Source organism: Bos taurus, chromosome 14 (genome assembly GCF_002263795.3).
Source record: "Bos taurus isolate L1 Dominette 01449 registration number 42190680 breed Hereford chromosome 14, ARS-UCD2.0, whole genome shotgun sequence".
NCBI lineage: Eukaryota > Metazoa > Chordata > Mammalia > Artiodactyla > Bovidae > Bos > Bos taurus.
This window is the reverse complement of record NC_037341.1, coordinates 42,868,279-42,891,466: the sequence shown is the minus strand read 5'-3', so window position 1 is coordinate 42,891,466 and position 23,188 is coordinate 42,868,279. Positions and strand designations below refer to the sequence as shown.

The 23,188-nt window shown below is 42.6% G+C and overlaps 1 protein-coding gene, 1 long non-coding RNA gene and 1 pseudogene across 3 annotated transcripts in view; 2 read left to right on the top strand and 1 right to left on the bottom strand.

Annotated features, from left to right (window-relative positions):
• LOC112449518 (uncharacterized) overlaps positions 1 to 23,188 on the top strand; it is a 38,117-nt gene that overhangs the window by 7,252 nt on the left and 7,677 nt on the right. For both annotated transcript variants that reach the window (XR_009490503.1, XR_003038079.2), the window contains one exon: positions 639 to 693. This is a non-coding gene — a long non-coding RNA (uncharacterized lncRNA). The remainder of the gene's footprint in view (positions 1 to 638; positions 694 to 23,188) is intronic.
• Positions 9,043 to 9,492, top strand: LOC782666 (ATP synthase subunit g, mitochondrial; annotated as a pseudogene).
• The window catches only part of STMN2 (stathmin 2), a 58,251-nt gene continuing 56,422 nt past the window's right edge, over positions 21,360 to 23,188 (bottom strand). The window contains exon 5 of the mRNA NM_001034622.3: positions 21,360 to 22,717. Coding sequence (NP_001029794.1) covers positions 22,658 to 22,717 — 60 coding nt within the window. The 3' untranslated portion in view covers positions 21,360 to 22,657. The remainder of the gene's footprint in view (positions 22,718 to 23,188) is intronic.

Below are 23,188 nucleotides of genomic sequence, written 5' to 3'. Positions count from 1 at the left end.
TCACTCAGTCATGTCCAACTCTTTGTGACCCCCATGGACTGTAGCCTGCCAGTCTCCTCTGTCCGTGGGATTCTCCAGGCAAGAATACTGGAGTGGGTTGCCATTTCCTCCTCCAGGGGATCTTCTTGACCCAGGGATTGAACCCACGTGTCTTAAGTCTCCTTCATTGCAGGCAAGTTCTTTATTGCTGAGCTGCCAGGGAAGCGCACACATCCACTGCAATTCCAGGGGGAAAGGATGGCTTCTACTTCCCTTCCACCTTCCAAATCTAATGCAAGGACTTATTGGCAGAGTCTATAGAATACCAGGAATTCTGCGGGCAAAGAAGATAAGAAGTGTAGTTCACAGGCTTGTAGTTCCTAGGGAAAGCACAGAGGGTGAGAAGGACGCTAAACGATGTTAGACGATACCAAACATATTCATCAGCAATAATCCAGAAGAGCTAAACCTTACAGGCTCCTTATATTGACAGAGTATATCTCTGAATGATTTTCTCAAAAATTGGCAGTACCTTTATGAGTTCTTATATGAATGAAAATATCTTTAGATTGCCTTTGCATTTGGTTGATCATTTGATAGATATAGAACCCTACATTATTTCCTCAATACTTTATAGATATTTCTCTTTTATCTTTTAGCATTCAGAGTTGCCAACAGGGAGTCAGAGGCAATCTGATTTTCATTCCTCTGTAGGTAAGTTATTTTTAACTCTGTTGGCAATTTAAAAGAGTGGATGTTTACAAATACCAGCATTGATGTGAGTGTGGTCTTTTTGCCTTTACTGTTCAGCACTTGGTTCTTTCCATCTTTTGACTCATGTTGCTCTGTGCTCAGTTGTTCAGTTGCGTCCAACTCCTTTGCAACCCCATGGACTGTAGCCCACCAGGCTCCTCTGCCCATGGAATTTCCCAGGTAAGAATATTGGAGTGGGTTGCCATTTTCTCCCTGAGGGGAATCTTCCTGACCTAGGGATAGAACCTATGTCTCTTACATCTCTTGCATCGGCAGGCAGATTCTTTACCACCAGTGCCATGTGGGAAGCCCTGTAGTGCTAGGAAATTTTCTTCTATTTTTTCTTTTCTTATTTCCTATACAAACTGCTCATCACTCATCCAAGAAATCCAGAAGAGCTCTGAGATGAATTTTGGAGTCTTCAATCCATTTTCCAAGAATGGTTTGGAAGAGACTGGTTCCAAATAGGAAAAGGAGTACGTCAAGGCTGTATATTGTCACCCTGCTTATTTAACTTATATGCAGAGTACATCATGAGAAAGGCTGGGCTGGAAGAAGCACAATCTGGAATCAAGATTGCTGGGAGAAATATCAATAACCTCAGATATGCAGATGACACCACCCTTATGGCAGAAAGTGAAGAGGAACTCAAAAGCCTCTTGATGAAAGTGAAAGTGGAGAGTGAAAAAGTTGGCTTAAAACTCAATATTCAGAAAACGAAGATCATGGCATCTGGTCCCATCACTTCATGGGAAACAGTGGAAACAGTGTCAGACTTTATTTTTCTGGGCTCCAAAATCACTGCAGATGGTGATTGCAGCCATGAAATTAAAAGACACTTACTTCTTGGAAGGAAAGTTATGACCACCCTAGGTAGCATATTCAAAAGCAGAGACATTACTTTGCCAACAAAGGTCTGTCTAGTCAAGGCTATGGTTTTTCCAGTGGTCATGTATGGATGTGAGAGTTGGACTGTGAAGAAAGCTGAGCACCGAAGAATCGATGCTTATGAACTGTGGTGTTGGAGAAGACTCTTGAGAGTCCCATGGACTGCCACGAGATCCAACCAGTCCATTCTGAAGGAGATCAGCCCTGGGATTTCTTTGGAAGGAATGATGCTAAAGCTGAAACTCCAGTACTTTGGCCACCTCATGCGAAGAGTTGACTCATTGGGAAAGACTCTGATGCTGGGAGGGATTGGGGGCAGGAGGAGAAGGGGAGGACAGAGGATGAGATGGCTGGATGGCATCACTGACTTGATGGATGTGAGTTTGAGTAAACTCCGGGAGATGGTGATGGACAGGGAGGCCTGGCGTGCTGCGATTCACGGGGTCGCAAAGAATAGGACACGACTGAGCGACTGAACTGAACTGAATCCATTTTCCTTCTGTCCTTTCTTTTGTTGTCAAAAAAAAAAAACAAAAAAAACCAAAACATTGCCAAGACTGATGCCAACTAGCTTACCTTCAATATTTTCTTCTAGTAGTTTTATGTTCAAGTTTTTAATCTATTTTGAGTTGATTTTTGGTGTAAGTTACGGGTCCGTTTTCACCTTTTGAATGTGGTTGTCCAGTTTCCCCAGTAACCATTGTTGAAAAGACTATGCTTTCCTCATTTTATGTTATTGACTCCTTTGTCATAAGTTAACTGACCATATGTACATGGGGTTGTTTCTGGACTCTTTGTCTGTTCCACTGATTTGTTTTTATGCCAGTGGCATATTATTTTGATTATTGTAGCTTTGTGATATAACTTGAAATCAGGAAATATGATGCCTCCAGCTTTGTTACCTTTGCCATGATTACTTTGGCTATTCAGGGTCTTTTATGGTTCCATGCAAATTTTAGGGGTATTTGTTCTGTTTCTGGGAAAACGTTATTGGAATATTGTCATTAGAATATTGAAAATATCATTGGAACTGTATTGAATTGGTAGATTGCTTTAGATAGTAAGATGAGTGTGTTTCTTCCTCTTTAATTTTTTTGGGGGAAGAGCTTGCGTAGAATTCTTATTAGTTCTGCTTTAGTACTCTTGCCTGGAAAATCCCATGGATGGAGGAGCCTAGTAGGCTGAAGTCCATGGGGTCGCTAAGAGTCAGACACGACTGAGCGACTTCACTTTCACGCATTGGAGAAGGAAATGGCAGCCCACTCCAGTGTTCTTGCCTGGAGAATCCCAGGGACGGGGGAGCCTGGTGGGCTGCCGTCTATGGGGTCGCACAAAGTCGGACACGACTGCCGTGACTTAGCAGTAGCAGCAGCAGATGTTTGGTAGAATTTGCCAGTGAAGCCATCTGGTCCCAGGCTTTTCTTTGTTGGAAGGTTTTGATTACTGAGTCTATCCTTACTTGTTATTGATCTGCTCAGATTTTCTTTTTCTTCATGATTCAGACTTGGTAGGTGGTATGTTTCTCAAAATTTATCCATTTTTTCTAGGTTGTCCAATTTGTTAGGATATAAATTATTCATAGTCTCTTATGATCTGTCATGTTTATTGTGTATCAGTTGTAATGGTTTCTCTTTTGTTTATAATTTTATTTAGTTGAATCCTCCTCCCTTTTTTCTTGGTAAGTCTAGGTAAAGTTTTGTCAATTTTGTAAATTTCTTAGAAATACTTTTGTTTCATTTGATAAGTTTTGGTATGCTGTATTTCCACTTTCACCTATATAAAATTTTTTTTTCCCTCTATGTCCTTAGGGCAGATCTGCTCAATGTCTGAAAAATCAGTTTGTTAATCCCTTGAGATTACTTTTGCTTCTGAGTTTTTTTTTTCACCCTCCAAAATTTAAAATGTCAGTAGTCAGGCTTCTGCACTGAACTGTGAAAGGAAGAAATGAATCAAACCATTCCCTTTGTTTCATTCATTTTCTTTCATTTTTTTCTCACTCCACAAATGTTCTTTGGGCTTCTGCTACAAACCAGGCACTCTGTTAAATGTTGGGAGAGAGTGTCATGGTATTTTCCAGAAACTACAGAAAGTAAGGTTGTCATATAGATTATAGGGCTGTAATGATAAGACATGAAAGCAGTGAGATCAAAGGTTTGTAAATTAGATTAGGGCATTTAGAATAACTTAAAGGCAATGAAAGGCCACCAAAATATTTTACGTGGAGAAGTGACCCAATCAGGTATCAATTTTATGAATTTCCACCTTGGCTATCGTACACAGAACAGATTAGAGGTGGGTAAGATTTTTTCTTTGCAAAGGCTGTCCTATTTTTACACTTTTTTCCTTTCTCTTCTCTTGCATTTGCTCTTAGACCATTTTACAAAGGTTTTCATAGGTGGCTCCGTAATAAAGAATCCACCTGGTAGTGCAGGAGATGCAGGTTTGATCCCTGGGTAGGGAAGATCCCCTGGAAGAGGAAATGGCAACCTATCCTGGAAAACCCCACGGACAGAGGAGCCTGGCAATCTACAATCCATAAGGTCATAAAGAGCTGGACATGATTGAGTGACTGAGCATGCGCACACAGCATTTTACAAAATTGAAAACCTAGAAAAAAGAATAAAAACTAGTTTAACAAGAAGGTTGTATGTGATTATGTAATAGACTTTCTATAATCAGATCAGATCAAATCAGTTGCTCAGTCGTGTCCGACTCTTTGCGACCCCATGAATCGCAGCACGCCAGGCCTCCCTGTCCATCACCAACTCCCGGAGTTCACTCAGACTCATGTCCGTTGAGTCAGTGATGCCATCCAGCCATCTCATCCTCTGTTGTCCCCTTCTCCTCCTGCCCCCAATCCCTCCCAGCATCAGAGTCTTTTCCAATGAGTCAACTCTTCACATGAGGTGGCCAAAGTACTGGAGTTTCAGCTTTAGCATCAGTCCTTCCAAAGAAATCCCAGGGCTGATCTCCTTCAGAATGGACTGGTTGGATCTCCTTGCAGTCCAAGGGACTCTCAAGAGTCTTCTCCAACACCACAGTTCACAAGCATCAGTTCTTCGGCGCTCAGCCTTCTTCACAGTCCAACTCTTACATCCATATTTGGCCACTAGAAAAACCATAGCCTTGACTAGACGGACCTTTGTTGGCAAAGTAATGTCTCTGCTTTTGAATATGCTATCTAGGTTGCTCATAACTTTCCTTCCAAGGAGTGAGCGTCTTTTAATTTCATGGCTGCAGTCACCATCTGTAGTGATTTTGGAGCCCAGAAAAATAAAGTCTGACACTGTTTCCACGGTTTCCCCAACTATTTCCCATAATAGGCATTCTATAATTGCTCATGTTGTCAATGCAGGAGACACAGTTTCTCCCCCTGGGTTGGGAAGATCCCCTGAGGAAGGAAATGGCAACTTGCTCCACTATTCTTGCCTGGATAATCCCATGGACAGAGGAGCCTGGCAGGCTGCAGTCCATGGACATGACATCAACCAAACAACAACAACAACAATAAATTTCCCACTCCTTTTGTGATACTATATAACTAGGCTTGATTTATAGCTCTGGACTAGAAATGATTTTTTTCTTCTGTAACCATTAATTTCATACTGAATGCAGCAACATTAAAAGTTTCCCAGAGAGGTATTATTTAAAGGTTAAACTCTAGGGGAAATCTTTGAGGCGTTTTGTTGCTCCTCATTATTTTTAATAGTGTATAATTTAGTAAGGGTTCACCTCCCAGTATATAATAAAAAAGGTATATAGGCAAAATATTGTGGTGACATGAGTGCTTGTTAATGAATAAACAAATGAATTACGGACAGAAAATTGTTGACAACTGCTTAAATTTATAAGTGGTTCTTATTGTTGAGTTAAATGTTGTGTTCCTTCAGCCGAATATCTATTTTGCTAACATGTTTGGGCTTTGTGATCACAATAATTGTGAGTGGAAATATATTTATTTATACCCTATTCTATACAATGGACTGGTTCAAAATTGGGAAAGGAGTACGTCAAGGCTGTATATTGTCATTCTGCTTATGTAACTTATATGCAGAGTACATCATAAGAAATGCTGGGCTGGATGAAACACAAGCTGGAATCAAAATTGCCAGGAGAAATATCGATAACCTCAGATATGCAGTTGACATTATCCCTTTGGCAGAAATCGAAGAGAAACTAAAGAGCTTTTTGATGAAGGTGAAAGAGGAGAGGGAAAAAGCTGGTTTGAAACTCAACATTCAAAAAACTAAGATCATGGCATCTAGTTTCATCACTTCATGGCAAATAGATGGGGAAACAGTGGAAACAGTGGCTGACTTTATTTTTCTAGGCTCCAAAATCACTGCAGCCATGAAATTAAAAGACACTTACTCCTTGGAAGGGAAGTTATGACCAACTTCAGTTCAGTTTAGTCGCTCAGCTATGTCCGACTCTTTGTGACCCCATGAATCACAGCACGCCAGGCCTCCCTGTCCATCACCAACTCCCGGAGTTCACTCAGACTCACATCCATTGAGTCAGTGATGCCATCCAGCCATCTCATCCTCTGTCGTCCCCTTCTCCTCCTGCCCCCAATCCCTCCCAGCATCAGAGTCTTTTCCAATGAGTCAACTCTTCGCATGAGGTGCCCAAAATACTGGAGTTTCAGCTTCAGCATCATTCCTTCCAAAGAAATCCCAGGGCTGATCTCCTTCAGAATGGACTGGTTGGATCTCCTTGCAGTCCAAGGGACTCTCAAGAGTCTTCTCCAACACCACAGTTCAAAAGCATCAATTCTTCAGCGCTCAGCCTTCTTCACAGTCCAACTCTCACATCCATAGATGACCACAGGAAAAACCATAGCCTTGACTAGACGGACCTTTGTTGGCAAAGTAATGTCTCTGCTTTTGAATATGCTATCTATGTTGGTCATAACTTTCCTTCCAAGGAGTAAGCATCTTTTAATTTCATGGCTGCGATCACCATCTGCAGTGATTTCGGAGCCCCCCAAAATAAAGTCTGACACTGTTTCCACTGTTTCCCCATCCATTTCCCATGAAGTGATGGGACCGGATGCCACGATCTTCGTTTTCTGAATGTTGAGCTTTAAGCCAACTTTTTCACTCTCCACTTTCACTTTCATCAAGAGGCTTTTGAGTTCCTCTTCACTTTCTGCCATAAGAGTGGTATCATCTGCATATCTGAGGTTATTGATATTTCTCCCGGCAATCTTGATTCCAGCTTGTGTTTCTTCCAGTCCAGTGTTTCTCATGATGTACTCTGCATATAAGTTAAATAAGCAGGGTGATAATATATAGCCTTGACGTACTCCTTTTCCTATTTGGAACCAGTCTGTTGTTCCATGTCCAGTTCTAACTGTTGCTTCCTGACCTGCATACAGATTTTTCAAGAGGCAGGTGACCAACTTAGATGACATATTAAAAAGCAGAGACATTACTTTGTCAACAAAGGTCCATCTTGTCAAGGCTATGGTTTTTTCTGTGGTCATGTATGGATGTGAGAGTTGGACTATAAAGAAGGCTGAGAGCTGAAGAATTGATGCTTTTGAACTGTGGTGTTGGAGAAGACTCTTGGGAGTCCCTTGGACTGCAAGGAGATCCAACCAGTCCATCCTAAAGGAGATCAGTCCTGGGTGTTCATTGGAAGGACTGATGTTGAAGCTGAAACTCCAACACTTTGGCCACCTGATGTGAAGAATTGACTCATTGGAAAAGACCCTGATGTTGGGAAAGACTGAGGGCAGGAGGAGAAGGGGATGACAGAGGATGAGATGGTTGGATGGCATCACTGACTCGATGCACATGGATTTGGGTGGACTCTGGGAGTTGGTGATGGACAGAGAGGCCTGGTGTGCTTTGGTTCATGGGGTCGCAAAGAGTCAGACACAGCTGAGTGACTGAACTGAACTGAACTTATACCTTTATGAGGTTGGTACTATTATCATTCCCCAAATTTACCTGAATAAACAGAGGGAGAGGGGTTAAGCTCCTTGCTATAGGTTGTAGGTTTTGAGACTGGTACAGAACACCAAGGGAGTAAGAGTGAGAGTAGATTGGTCCAGGTCCAGATCCCTGATGGGCTCCAACACCTAGAGGTTGGGCAGAAGCAGAGGATTCTGCAAAGGAGATGGAGAAACAGCAACACTGAGATGAAAGGAAAGCCAAAATAACTTAGGGTAGTGAGTGCCAAGTGAAGAAAGATGTCATGGAGGAGAGAGTTATGTCAAATAATAGGTCAGATAAGATGAGGGTTGAGTATTTACCGATTTGCATCTGGCACCTGGAAATCACTGATAACCTGACCAGAACAGCGTACATGTAATAGAATGGAGGTAAAAGCCTTATTGGAGAGGGTTCATGAGAGAAGAGGAGACACAGGGTAGTGAGGGGACCCTTAGGAATTTTGCTGCAAGAGGGAAATGTCAATAGCTAGTGGGAAAAATCAATAAAAACTGTTTTATAGTGGGAGAAATAATAGGCCGTTTGAATATTGAAACCGTAGAAAGAAAAACATGATGAACCAGAAGGGAGAGGAAAGAATACCTGGAGCGATCTCTCTGAGCTGGTGAGAAGAGGTGGGATCTAGGGCACAGATGGAAGGGCTGCCTTTGAACAGCCCACCTGTAGTAACAGACAGGACGGCTGAGCGGAAGTGTGGAAGGTGGAGCAAGGTGTTAGTGGGAGTGTGTGGAAATGATCGTACAATTATTTCATCTGCTCGATGAAGGAGACTCATAAGCTAAGTGTGAGGACAGGTAAGAGGAGGTATTTGAATTTTCAGGTGGTTTGAGAGAGTATAAGAATAGTAAACTACTGTGCTTAAAACAGATAGCTAGTAGGAACTTGGTGTATAGCACAGGTTGCTCATCTTAGTGCTCTGTGTTGACCTAGATGGGTGGGATGGTGGGAGGATGGGTAGGAGGGAGGTCCAAGAGGGAGGGGATATATATATATCCGCATGTGTGCATGAGAAGTAGCTTCAAGTCATGTCTGATTCTTTGTGACCCCAAAAACTGCAGGCTGGCAGGCCCCTCTGTCCATGGAATTCTCCAGGCAAGAATACTAGAGTGGGTTTCCATGTCCTTTTCCAGGGGATCTTCCCAACCCAGGGATTGAACCTGACTTTCCTGTGTCTCCTGTATTGGCAGGCAGATTCTTTACCACTAAACGAAGATCATGGCATTTGGTCCCATCACTTCATGGGAAATAGATGGGGAAACAGTGTCAGACTTTATTTTTGGGGGCTCCAAAATCACTGCAGATGGTGATTGCAGCCATGAAATTAAAAGACGCTTACTCCTTGGAAGAAAAGTTATGACCAACCTAGATAGCATATTCAAAAGCAGAGACATTACTTTGTCAACAAAGGTCCATCTAGTCAAGGCTATGGTTTTTCCAGTGGTCATGTAAGAATGTGAGAGTTGGAGTCGGGGTGACGGGCTCTCCATCCTAGGACTATGGCCCAGTTTGTCCGTAACCTCGCGGAAAAGGCCCTGGCGCTGGTCAACGCTGCTGTGACTTACTCGAAGCCTCGATTGGCCACGTTTTGGTACTATGCCAAGGTTGAGCTGGTTCCTCCAACCCCTGCTGAGATCCCTACAGCAATTCAGAGCTTGAAAAAAATTATCAACAGCGCTAAAACAGGTAGCTTCAAACAGCTCACTGTTAAGGAAGCTCTACTGAATGGTTTGGTGGCCACTGAGGTGTGGATGTGGTTTTATGTTGGCAAGATCATAGGCAAGCGTGGCATCATTGGCTATGATGTTTGAAGACCAATTTTTAACATGTGATTATATTTGCTTTATTATTCAAGTGTTCTTGGACCACGTGTGAGCAGACTGCTATTTGAATAAAATAAGACAATGTGTCAGAATCAGTGTTTCTCTATCACACACTACATGGATGGTCACAGTTTCTCTTGACATTAAGTTGGTTTGTCTTTCGCTTTAATATATTAATACGGTTCTAAATGCATGCCTTTGCTTAGCCTGCAATTGGAAAAGATATATATGAGTACACCAACCTGGTACCTGTATAAATGAGGTTAACTTTATTCTGAAAGCTTGAAATAAATGATATTTAAGCTTTATTTCTAGAAAAGCTGGGGGGAAGGCTTTGAGAAAATGAGAACTTGCTCCAGTAGGCGAAATAATACCATGTGCCAAGCATGATACAGTTAAATCACGTAGCATTAAGAATACAATTTGGGCTGTTTTTCTTTGCAAAAATCAGAGAAAGATCCCTTTGACAACACCTTATTATCAGCTTGAATATAGGCTCCCAAAAGAACAGCATGATGATAATCTGTATATCTTTGTAACATCTTTAACATTAGGACAGAGTGAATGAGAGCAATAACGTATTTTTCATCTGATTTTGATATTTGTTATATTATTAATCTGTCTAGTTTTTAAGCACCTATCTTTGCAAAAATGAAATATCCTGTAGGTATTTAACAGAGTTATGATTTAGCACTGTCCTTGGGTCTAAATAGTATATTATGTCCTGAAATAAATGTAAGTGATTGGTATAAAAAAAAAAAAAAAAGAATGTGAGAGTTGGACTGTGAAGAAAGCTGAGCGCTGAAGAACTGATGCTTTTGAACTGTGGTGTTGGAAAAGGCTCTTGAGAGTCCCTTGGACTGCAAGGAGATCCAACCAGTCCATTCTGAAGGAGATCAGCCCTGGGATTTCTTTGGAAGGAATGATGCTAAAGCTGAAACTCCAGTACTTTGGCCACCTCATGCGAAGAGTTGACTCATTGGAAAAGACTCTGATGCTGGGAGGGATTGGGGGCAGGAGGAGAAGGGGACGACAGAGGATGAGATGGCTGGATGGCATCACTGACTCGATGGGCGTGAGTCTGAGTGAACTCTGGGAGTTGGTGATGGACAGGGAGGCCTGGTGTGCTGCAATTCATGGGGTTGCAAAAAGTCGGACACAACTGAGCAACTAACTGAACTGAGGGCTACCTGGAAAGCCGAGATATATATATAGTTGATTCAGTTTGTTGTAAGCCAGAAACTAACACAACATTGTAAAGCAATTATATTCCAATTAAAAAAAAAGAATAAAGCAGGAGAAATAAAGTGTGATTTCTGGGGAAAATTAAGGGCTCACTTGGGGTTCATGTTCATGAATTTAAAGAAAGACCAGTGAGAGTAGCTCTGTGGTATCTACAGCTGTGTTCATCTGCGTTGGTCCAAGCATGGACTAGATAGAATTAATTTAGCTGGCATGTGAGTCTGGCCAGCTGAGAACAACATATTAAGGGAGGGAGTTGTAGGGAGGTGTAAGGTAGAGATTGCAGTTGTCCATGAAAAATAAGCTGGTAAGGAGGGAAGGGATGACTGAGGAAAGTAAGGAACATGGAACGGCTCTATCAAGGAGCTGAAGTCTCAGAGTGAGTGAAAGATAGGAGTTCAGGTACCAAAGGGATTAGACTGGAAAGACAGGAGGTGGTGATCAAAGAGTAGGTTGATAGAATGGAAATAATGGGGGGAATATTATTATTGATAATAACTGATAATAATATGATTATTGATGAGGTCTAGGAAATAACCTGTAGACTGAATGATTGAGGAGCAAGATCACTAGAGGAGGGGAGGTCAAGGAACTCAGCAGAATGTGGGAACTTCATCTGGAAGGATATTACCATAACACAGAAGTAGAGTTGAAGAGAGCAACAGTGATCCAGGAAATGAGGGAAACACCCCTGGGGGGTTAGTAGTGAACCCTAGCAATGAAGATAAGAGGTTGAATAGTCTGGTGACGTGAGATGCAAGGGGGCTTCCCAGGTGGCGCTAGTGGTAAAGAACCCGCCTGGCAGTGCAGGAGACATAAGAGACCAAGGTTTGATCCCTGGGTGGAGGGCATGGAAACCTTCTCCAATATTCTTGCCTGGAGAATTCCATGGACAAAGGAGTCTGGCAGGCCACAGTCCATGGGGTCGCAGAGAGTCGCACACGACTGAAGTGACTTAGTACGCATGTACATGAGGTGCAAGTGTGGGTGTTTAGGGAGGAGTGAGAATGATCTGAAAGTGGAAAATAAGAGCGCAGTCCTTGAGAAGCCTACAGGGGAAGCAGAATCCTCAGGGGAGAGAGGGAAAGACATTGTTTCCACTGGGACTTTCCACTGGGAAAGACATTGTTTACATGGGGAATTTAAGGCTTAAAAGAGAAAATGCTTGTACAGTATTCAGCACAGAAATGCCAGGGTTTTTTTTTTCTTTTTCTTTTTGTTACCAAACCCTGAGAACTGTGCCGGTGCTGGACTTTCCCATTTTGGAAGAGAGCTTAGTTCAGTTAGACTCCATTTCCTCAGGAACAAATGATAGCTTCAGGCTTCAGAGCCCTGGATGAGCTGCTGACTGAAGTGGCATGATGAGCAAACAGAATCAACAGCCTACGTGGTGTGATCTGTTGGGACCAGTGTTGGTTTCATTGGTGCCAGTTGCTCAAAGTGTTACCATTAAACTCCTATCAAGGAGTTGCCTGTGAGTAATTTTATTGTTTTTCCTCTATGTGCGTGCTAAGTCCCTTCAGTCGAGTCCGACTCTTTGCGACCCTATGGACTACAGTCCACCAGGTTCCTCTGTCTATGGGGATTCTCCAGGCAAGAATACTGGAGTGGGTTGCCATGCCCTCCTCCCAGGGATCTTCCAGACCCAGGGATCAAACCCAAGTCTCTTATGTCTCCTGCATTGGCAGGCGGGTTCTTTATCACTAGCGCCACCTGGTGTTAAAAAGTTTTCCCTTGTCTGCAGAGGTTTAATTTTCTGATCATCTAAAATGGTCTTCTGTATAAGATGGCCACCCACTCCAGTACTCTTGCCTGGAAAATCCCATGGATGGAGGAGCCTGGTGGGCTGCAGTCCATGGGGTCACAAAGAGTCGGACATGACTGAGCGACTTCACTTTCACTTTTCACTTTCATGCATTGGAGAAGGAAATGGCAACCCACTCCAGTGTTCTTGCCTGGAGAACCCCAGGGATGGCAGAGCCTGGTGGGCTGCTGTCTAGGGGGTTGCACAGAGTCGGACACGACTGAAGTGACTTAGCAGCAGCAGCAGCAAAGATTAATTTCATGCTCAAATAATTTGAAATCAAGAAGAAACTGTTAGATCATGGAGGAAGGAAAGAAGATAACTCATATTAAGTGCTGACATATGCCAAGCATTGTGGTAAATATTTTCCTCATTTGAATGATTCATTTGTTCATTCATTCATTAACATACCAAAAGTGTGAGTGTGTGTTTGTGAGTATGTGTATCGAATCCTTGCTAAATACTAGGGATTCAGCAATAAAATAGACAGAGATTCTCCTCCTTGGAGGAACTTATGGTTAAATGAGAGAAACAGCTAAGCAAATAGAAATTATAATATAATGGGACATATGTTAATAATTAAAAATTGAAAAATATTTAGTAAGCACCAGGTACTCTGTAAAGATCCTTTACATTGGTTCATTTAATCTTGTCAGCAGTCTTCTCAGACACCATGTTAATCATCTCATAATAAAGCTGTGTTACAAACCATTTCAAACCTCAGTGGCTTGTGACCATAAATATTTACTTCTCTTGCGGTTTTTTTTTTTTTTTTCCTGCTTTAGACTATTGGTCATCTGGACTTGGCTCCAGGCTTCTGACTGGATTCAGGTCTGCTCATGTGTCCCCGTGCTCTCCGTTTTATAGCAGTTCCTCCAGGACATATTAAAGCCCTCACTCATGGCAAGTCCATTAGTACCGCACTGGTCAAGGTCTGATGCATGGTCAAGCCCAACACCAGTGGGTGGGGGACGTCCTCTGCCTCCTTCAGTGAGAGTTCCTGCAGTTACAAGATGAGAGTGAAGAGCTGAGAACAGTGATTCAACCAAGCGTAGGTGCTGACTATTGTGTCATCTCCAGCTTGCCGGTGAGGACATTTGAACTAAAGAAGTTAAGCAGCTTGCCCAGGGTGAGAGAGCTAGGAACCTTAATCCCTGGATCCCATGCCCTTGACCACTACACTATTTTGCACAGGCTACTTGGGAAGGACATAGGGGAGGTGGCTTACCAGCCTATAAGGGTATAAAGGGTTTAAGCAGGATCTGTAGGTAAGGAAGGAAGTAAGATTTGGCCAGATTGGGAGTTTCTGTCTGGTTTAGCAGTGAGGGGGGCATAGGTAATGGTAAAAGCAGTTTCACTGGAGAGGTGAGAGCAGAAGGGAGGTGGGTTGGTTAAATGGTGCATGGGAGGTGTAGAAAGAGAAACAGGCTCTGGAAGCTTGACTAAGGTGGGTAGGGAAAAAATAAAACAACAGGATGGGAATAAGATAGAAGATTAGCACTGGGGATTTTTTCTTCAGAGACCTGAAAGTTAGTAGAGAGGTCCTGTTGCCTTAAGGTTTGATCTCTAGAATATCCATCACATCTTTGCCCTTCTGTACAAGATGGTCCTGCTGGATGGTGGGAAATGAGGAGAGAGAAGAGTTGCTGCTGCTGCTGCTGCTAAGTCACCTCAGTCGTGTCCGACTCTGTGTGACCCCACAGACGGCAGCCCACCAGGCCTCCCTGTCCCTGGGATTCTCCAGGCAAGAACACTGGAGTGGGCTGCCATTTCCTTCTTCAATGCATGAAAGTGAAAAGTGAAACTGAAGTCACTCAGTCGTGTCCAACTCTTAGTGGCCCCATGGACTGCAGCCTACCAGGCTCCTCCGTCCATGGGATTTTCCAGGCAAGAGTACTGGAGTGGGTTGCCATTGCCTTCTCTAGAGAAGAGTTGAATGTGACTCAAAAAAAGAGGGAGAGGGAATGAGTTCAATGAGTGTGTGTGCTTTTGCATATAACATGTAATCTCCCTCAGTGTCTGTCTTCTAGCCTACAGAACTGAATGGATACATTTATTTAATTGGCATTAGATACAATAAATATGAGGTAACATATGTAGTGCAAGCAGGTTTGAAAAGACTTTCTTGATGTCCCCATTGCTTGAAATGGAATCCTACGCAATATTCCAAGCTTATAGTAGGTTAGTAAAACTTACTCCATCCTTTCACATACAAAAGGGTCTGCTGAAGCCTCAGTCATGGAACTATGCGGGTTCAGTTCAGTTCACTTCCGTTGCTCAGTTGTGTTCGACTCTTTTCGACCCCATGGAGTGCAGTACACCAGGCCTCCCTGTCCATCACCAACTCCTGGAGTTTTACTCAAACTCATGTCCATTGCATTGGTGATGCCATCCAACCATCTCATCCTCAGTCGTCCCCTTCTCCTCTTGCTTTCGATCTTGCCCAGCATCAGGGTCTTTTCAAATGAGTCAGTTCTTCACATCAAGTGGCCAAAGTATTGAAGTTTCAGCTTCAGCATCAGTCCTTCCAATGAATATTCTGGACTGATTTCCTTTAGGATTGACTGGTTGAATCTCCTTGCAGTCCAAGGGACTCTCAAGAGTCTTCTCCAACACCACCTTAAAAGCGTTAATTCTTTGGTGCTCAGCTTTCTTTATAGTCCAAGTCTCACATCCACACATGACTACTGGAAAAATCACAGCTTTGACTAAATGGACCTTTGTTGGCAAAGTAATGTCTCTGCTTTTTAATAAACTGTCTAGGTTGGTCATAACTTTTCTTCTAAGGAGCAAGCATCTTTTGATTTCATGGCTGCAGTCACCATCTGCAATGATTTTGGAGCTCCCCCAAATAAAGTCTGTCACTGTTTCCCCTGTTTCCCCATCTATTTGCCATGAAATAATGGGACCAGATGCCATGATCTTAGTTTTCTGAATATTGAGTTTTAAGCCAACTTTTTCACTCTCCTCTTTCACTTTCATCAAGAGGCTTTTTAGTTCCTCTTCACTTTCTGCCATAAGGGTGGTGTCATCTGCATATCTGAGGTTATTGATATTTCTCCCAGGAATCTTGATTCCAGCTTGTGCTTCTTCCAGCCCAGCGTTTCTCATGATGTACTCTGCATATATGTTAAATAAGTAGGGTGACAACATACAGTCTTGACGTACTCCTTTCCCAATTTGGGAAAGTACAACAACAAAGTCTGTTGTTCCATGTGGGTTAGGAAAGTATAACTTTTAGAGGTAGTTGGTATAAGCATGCATGTGAAGCTTTTTGCATGCCAGAATTCATACAAGGATTTTTTTATTGGAGAATAATTGCTTTACAATGTTGTGTATCATATGAGGTTTTGAACTTTCACTTTGTTATCTTTTAAAACAATGCAGGTGACTACAGCTCAGAATAAACCAATGAAGAAATTCAATTTGCCTTTCAGTATTTGAGATAAATAGTCCAGTTGGTTAGGTCAGGTTTGCTTCCCAATATCACAGCTTTAATTTGTTTCTTTGACATTTAGGATTCAAATGAATTGAAAATATATGAGTGACTTGAAAGTGGTTGAAACATTCAATTCTGGACCAGGGATGATGTGGCTGACTAGGAGATGAGTTATGTGATTGTGAAAAGAATTTCAATTAATTAATATTTATTAGTGAATAACAGGTAATCTCAAAGTTAAAGGGTCATAAAATAAAAAGAGCTCATCCCATTCCTGATATGTGTCTGTCACAGATGGGAGCTGTGCTCTGCTTTATCTTCTTCCAGGTCACCGTAGGAGGGGGAAACCAGGCATGGTGAATTGTGAATTTACTTTTAAGGTTTCTGCCTGGAAAAGGCACAAGATACTCCAGCACATATAACACTGAGCAGAGAAAGTCACACAGCACACCTCACTAGAAGTGTCAGGGAAGTAGAATCAATCCCAGAAGGAAAGAAGCCAGAAATATTTAGTGAACAGCACTAATGACGAACAAATAGAAGGTATCCCAGTTGTCATCGCACTATTCTCTGATTCTGACTGTGGTCTGGACTGCAGGTGGCCATGGCCTCTGCTCACCCCTCCTGATTCTCTTTCCGTCTTTCTGTACTCTGCTCAGCTCCAGAGGCTGACTTTTATGTAATGCATCTCCTGGGCTCCCTTGCCCTCTGGTTTCTCATTGGATTTGACCACTGCAAGTCTTTGGCTATAGTTTGAAGAGTTAGGGAGGAAAGAAGCCAGGATATCTATTCTACGGATCCTTCCTTGCTGGGCTGCATTTGTTAGAGGCTGAATTCTTCTCTTCAAGGTCAAAGGCCCTAATCAGACAGGCTTCTTCTATAGCTACAACTGTCTCTAGGGTCTGTAGTCCTCGGATGGAAATGGCTTCTCTCTGATGGTACACCCAATGTCCTTTACCACCCTTTGCTGATTTCTTTTAATCTGTCCACATCCTCATAAAAAGAGAATCTTCACTAAATATATGTCATTTACCCTTTATAGTATGCTATCTGTTTCTTGCCAGGGGATATGATCAGTAAAAGTGTAATGACTCTTGGATCTACAGTTTTGGTGGGCAGCAGGCTGGCTAAGAGCTGCTCAGATTCCACGGAGGGTGTTTCCTCCAATGCCCTAAGGAGAATGAAGGAACAGGAAGATCTGCTTAGGTCACAGAGCAGAGCCATGGACTGGGAAGCTCCTCTCTGGGAGCAAGATAGAAGCAAGGAGTGTTCCCTATTCTCAAGGACAGAGGGGCCTCTCAATGACTGGTCAATAGCACACTAGAATTTCTATCATCAGTGAATGCCATGTGTTCCCTATTGCTTCCCCTTTGAACAAGCTTGTTTATTGTTGATTATCTGTCCCCATTTCACCATTGTATATTGACTGTGTTAGGGAAGATAAGCTGTCTTTTTAATTTATTTGTCTCTGGACAAGAGAACTCATGTCCACATCTGTTGGAGAGGGTACTGTGCATCACAATGGACATTGAGCTTGATGTCATGGCCAAATGTGACTTAGGGATTTTACATCTTAGGGACAGAGTGAATGTGTTTACATGAGGGGAAGAGAGTGAACCTGTTACTTGGTGACCAGTAGGGTGATAGTCATTGATGCTGGCTTTCCTTCTGAGTTTATGATGGAATGACACTTTTCTGCTCATTTGGCATTAAATGTGGTTGTGTCACTTACTTGGTAGAGCCAGTGGTAAAGAGTCTACCTGCCAATGCAGGAGACACAAGAGATGAGGGCTTGATCCCTGGGTTGGGAAGATCCCCGGAGAAGGAAATGGCAGCCCATTTCAGTATTTCTTGCCAGGAAAATTCTACGAACAGAGGAGCCTGGTGGGTTACAGTCCATGGGTTCGCAGAGTCAGACACGACTGAGCACACAACACGCCACGCCATCACTTACTTTGATCAATAACTTGTTCTACTTCTGGGTGGAAGCTTTGAGAGAACCAGTGTGAGTTGACATGCTTAGGTAACATTCCAGATATGGGTCACCCCACAGGTCTTTGGCCCCAGAGTGAGGAATACAGCAGAGAAGCATCCACCATGACCCACGTTGAACTTGTACAGCTGGAGTAGGAAATGAATTTTTGTGGTTTTATTTCACTGAGATTTGAAGGATTTTTTTAAAATCACAGCTCAATCTAGCCTCTGCAGACTGATGTTGTAGGGAAGATGATTCTAGACAGAGTACAGTCTATGCATGGAGGCCAGAAATTGCATGTCATTGGTGAATAATTTGGTGCCAGGATGAATAATTTGGTGTCTTAGGAGAGTAATGTTCTTGAGAAAAGAAAGGAATGCTGAGAACACTTTAATAACACTTACAGAAGTACAGATTTTATCCTGGTGATAAAGGGGAGGACGTAGTGGATTATGGGAGAGATTTGATCAGAGTGTAGAGGAGGCTATAGACTGGAGCAAAAGAGACTTATTAGTTGGTTGCTTTAAGAGTCTAATAGTATCCAGGTTAGGGCAGTGGCCATGGAAGTCAAAGAGCAAGGAAAGAGGGGCAACCTGGAGGTCAGTCAGTGCTACATTATGATCATTTGGAGGTGTGTGGTGGGGACAGTGAGAAATCGAAGATGATCTGAGATAATCTGGGGGAGCTTGGGGTTGTTAGTTTTGCTTTAGGATCCATGTTTGCCTTAGTGGTTTTCAGCAAATTGCCTGATTAGAAATCAAGGATGATTGTTTCATCTTATTCTGAGAATGATCCTTTAATTGCTAAAGTCAAGGGTGTCACGTCTCCCCCTTCTCATTCTCTCCTTCAGTGGGAAGAGTGGTGGCAGGGGTGGAGTATGGTGATCAGTACACTTTTACCTTTGCCTTCTCTGAAATGTTGTGAAGTCTGATGCCTGATCCAAGGAGGAGAATCACATTTATCAGTCCTCTACTGTTTCACACATTATTGAGACTAGAAGAGATGCAAGGAGGGTGAACCTTCAAATCAATGGGATTATGTGAGTTTTCTTTAAAGAACATTTCAAAGTCATATACACAATTTAAATGTAGTCCTGAGGAAATCAAGACTCCATGAAAAAAAAATCTGCAAGTGTAACCAGGCAAATAAACTGCATATTTCACAAAATGGCACCATCTCTACAAAGAGCTCCTAGTTCATCTCTTAAAGGGACAGGGGCATCTTCAGGTGTTTCAGCGTGTGTGAGTCGCTCAGTCATGTCCAACTCTTAGTGACCTCATGGACTGTAGCCTTCCAGGCTCCTCTGTCCATGGGAATTCTCCAAGCAAGATAGAGTGGATTGCCATGCCCTCCTCCAGGGGATCTTCCCGATCCAGGGATCGAACCTGTGTCTCCTGCATTACAGGCATATTCTTTACTGTCTGAGCCACCAGGGAACTCTACTGAAACCATATGTCCTATGAAAGACACAAGACCATTGGTTCCCTGACCTCACTCATCTCTTAACCCTACTCCAGCCCCTAGGTGTTTTCTTTCTCATTTTATTATTTTTTAAGTGTAATTGTTCATTTTTTCTTCTTCTTGGATTCTGTTATGTTCCACTCCCACTTTTTTGAATGGGATCGAATGTTTCATTTCATGGCCACCTCACTCCCCAATGGAACATACCCTGACCGAAACAGATGCTCTCGGTGTGGCTGCCACCAAGAATCTCCACTACCAAGTCCATTTCATTGTCTTGGGCTTCTCAAGTGAGTGTGCAGACAGGTAGCATTAGTGTCACCTGGGACCATGAGAGAGTGCACATCCCCAGGCTTATACAGATTCCGGGAATCAGAAGCTCACTTTTTTTTTTTTTTTCAACAAACCCTCCAGATAGGACTCTGAAGCATAAATGAAGCTCAAATAAGGACCACTGGTCTAGGGAAGTACACAGAAATAACCTGTCTGCTCCGCCGTGGTGAGATTTGAGGATGGTCTGCTGATGAGCTACTTACTAGTAAGGAGATTGTGAGAAGTGGGTGTTGGGACCTGGAGCAAAATCACTTATCCCTCTCAGGGCCTTAGTTTCTTCATCTTTGAGACTAGGCAGCAGGCTGGTTGGCAGCTCCAATTTAGGCACCACAGAGTAACACCAGGAGTTTGTTGATCGTTTCTAATATTTCAGAAAGTTTCAGAGAACTGATGGGATTATGCTTTCCCTCAATATATTTTGAGGACTGAGCACTTCTGGACTAAAACAAGCTATGTGACTATGAGCTTCTCACAGTGATTTGTTTGCATATTCCCAGGGCTTAATCATAGGCTCTGCCCCAGTGGAAGCCCTTCAAGTAATGTTTTCCAAACTGAAATAAAAATTACTGTGAGAACTCATAGATACAGAGAACAAATGAGTGGTTGCTGGAGGGGAGGAAGTTGGGGGTGTGTAAAATAGGTAAAGAGGATTAACAGGTAGAAACCTCCAGTTACAATCCATGTATAACTTGTAGCAACAAACATTTTGTGCTATTAAAGCTATCACACACACAAAAAATAAACCACAAGGATTTAACAAATAGCACAAAGAAAACAATCAATAATACTGTAATAACTTTGTATGGGGACAGATGGTTACTAGACTTTCTGTGGTGATCATTTTATAATGTATGCAAATGTCAAGTCTTATGTAGTACACCTGAAACTAACATACTATTGTAGATCAAACTGGATTTTAATTTAAAAAAATAGTAGATAAATAAAGAAAAAGTATCACTGTGAAAAAATAGCTTATTTTCTGCTCATCAGAAGCTCTGATTGATTTCCCAAAGGAAGATCATGGAATTCATGTTTTTAAGGATGTGCTTCGATGTTTGCAGTATTAGATTCCCACAAATAAAGGATATTCAAGATAGGGACCAGGTGGCCTCCACCTTAAACTTGGCTTGTTAGCACGCCTATGGATGATAGCCCAGTTTGCTTATTCATAAGTCTGTGTGGTTTCAATTATTTATGATTTTCTGCTAGAACTGGATGTGGTTCCTTTGGTCCTGCAGGATCCATCTGGGTCACTGACAGGCCCCCCGCTGTGTCCATGTGTGCAGTGTGTTTATTGGCAGTGCAAAATTCAGCAGTGTGGCGGGGAAATCGCATTTTAACAGGCTGCGGAAGGTGTCCAGTGGCCGCGTGGGAGAATGTGAGGCTGTGCCAGGAACCTTCCAAGTGCTTTGAGAGGGGGTCTCTTCTGTAGACTTACTGGTCTGAAACTGTGGTGTCTCCTTCAATCTTGACTGTTTTCAAGGGGAACAGATTGAAGACTTCTCCCGCTGTGTTGGGCTGTCAGAGGGAGAGAGAAAAGTGACGCTTCCTGCTGCTCTAGAAGGGAAGTGAATCAGCAGGGGCCCTGGTTTCCTTCAAACTCTAATTATTGTCTGTTTCTGAGATCGTCTAATCCAACAACCACACTAGTAAAATCTGAACTCCAGGGTCAGACACACAGAAGGGCAAGAGAACAGACCAAACCTGTATTAGTTCACAGAACTCCAATTCTTTATTAATCACAGCTTGCTCACAATGACATACAGGAAAATAGCACTAATGAAGAGTAAATATGCAGGCAGCAACCTTCAGGAGTTGGGAGTTGGGGGAGAAACGACTTCAAAACTGCGATAGGTACTCACGGTGGGTATTTGGTGATTCTCTTAGTTGGCACAAATGCCCTGCCTAGCCCCCTTGACTGCATCAGCCCTCACAGATGGAATAATTTTTTTTTTTTAATTGGCAGGATTGCCTCACACTGGGGAAGAAAGACCAGCTTAAGTGAAAATCCGCAGTGTTTTTGATTGTGTTTGCGTGTGTGTTTGAATGCAACAACCAGCTCACAGTTTCCAAGTGGAAAAATATTCAGTAGCATCATGTACTTGTACTATAGGTAAGAGCTTAAAATGAACATCATCAACCATGGCATCCACAAATAAGCCACCTGACACATTAATTCATTCCATCAAAAGAACTTAAACTAGAGAATTAAGCCCACTTCATGAAAAGCAATTTCACGGCTGCTTGAACCATTTGGGTTGGGATCTGTGTTCAGCACTTTAAAAGGTTCAGCTTTTTGCTTCTACCCAGATTGATCTCAGATCTGTCTTTTTCATCCATCCCTTTCTAAAGCCAAAGCACATTTGTAGCACATAATCCAGTAGAAGCAGAAGTAAATGCTATGAGTAGTGGTGTTACTTAGCCTGGTTTTGTAGTTTCTAGGCAGTTAGTAGATTATGAGCGAACAAATGTGGTGGTTTGTGTGGAGTTATAATACCGGTGATCGAAGTATGGCCTCAGTCAAGTCCAAAGATTACCAAGCTGTCTAGGTCATTAGGCAATGGTGGGTTTCTAGCACCAAAGACTGTCTACTGACCTCATTTTTCTGTTGGAATGTAAAGGGCAGGGAATGGAGTCAGACGTGGGGAGCTTCCAAAAGAACAGACCTAGCAAATTCATTTGAGTGGAAAGACACAACATCGAAAGCCTGTTACAGGGCATGTACGATTATGAAATAACTTGCATAATGCAATACTTGTATTTTTTAACAAAAATGTAAGTATTTACAAAATAAGATCCAAGGTATTTTTTAAACATCAAGCAAAACATTCTGCAAAGAGACCGCATTGATTTTTTTTTTTATTTTTGATTCTGTTTTTTGTTTTTTATAATGAGTTCTTTTTTAAACCATGTCATACATTTCCCATACTGATATCGCATGATCCATTATAATATAGGCAGGGGGGTTTACTAATGGTGGGGCGTGCCATACCCTCTGTCGCTTCAGCCAGACAGTTCGACCTGCAGCTCCTTGTTCCTGCGCACCTCCGCCGCATGCCTCTCCTGAAAAACACCAGAGAGGAGACATCACGCGCCTCGTCCACAGAGAAGCAGGAGAGCCCGCCCCTCCCAGTACTTTACATACTACGCGCTTGACAGAAAGTAGCTCCTCCTCCCCCACCCCCACCTCCTTCGCATTTAGTGTCTGCCTTTGCTGCTGCTGCTAAGTCGCTTCAGTCGTGTCCGACTCTGTGCGACCCCATAGACGGCAGCCCATCAGGCTCCACCGTCCCTGGGATTCTCCAGGCAAGAACACTGGAGTGTGTTGCCATTTCCTTTAGGAGACAACTTTCTCATTTCACAAGAAAGTAAAACATGGCATCCAATAAGCGTCATGTCACAGAAGACCATGGAAAACTAATAGTGTCTATAAAAAAAAAAACTATCCCTGTATTTGATTAAAATAGTGACCAAAAGATCACATGATTAAGACAATTTTCTTTTTCATTTTTTTTCTTTTTTGAGAGAATTTTA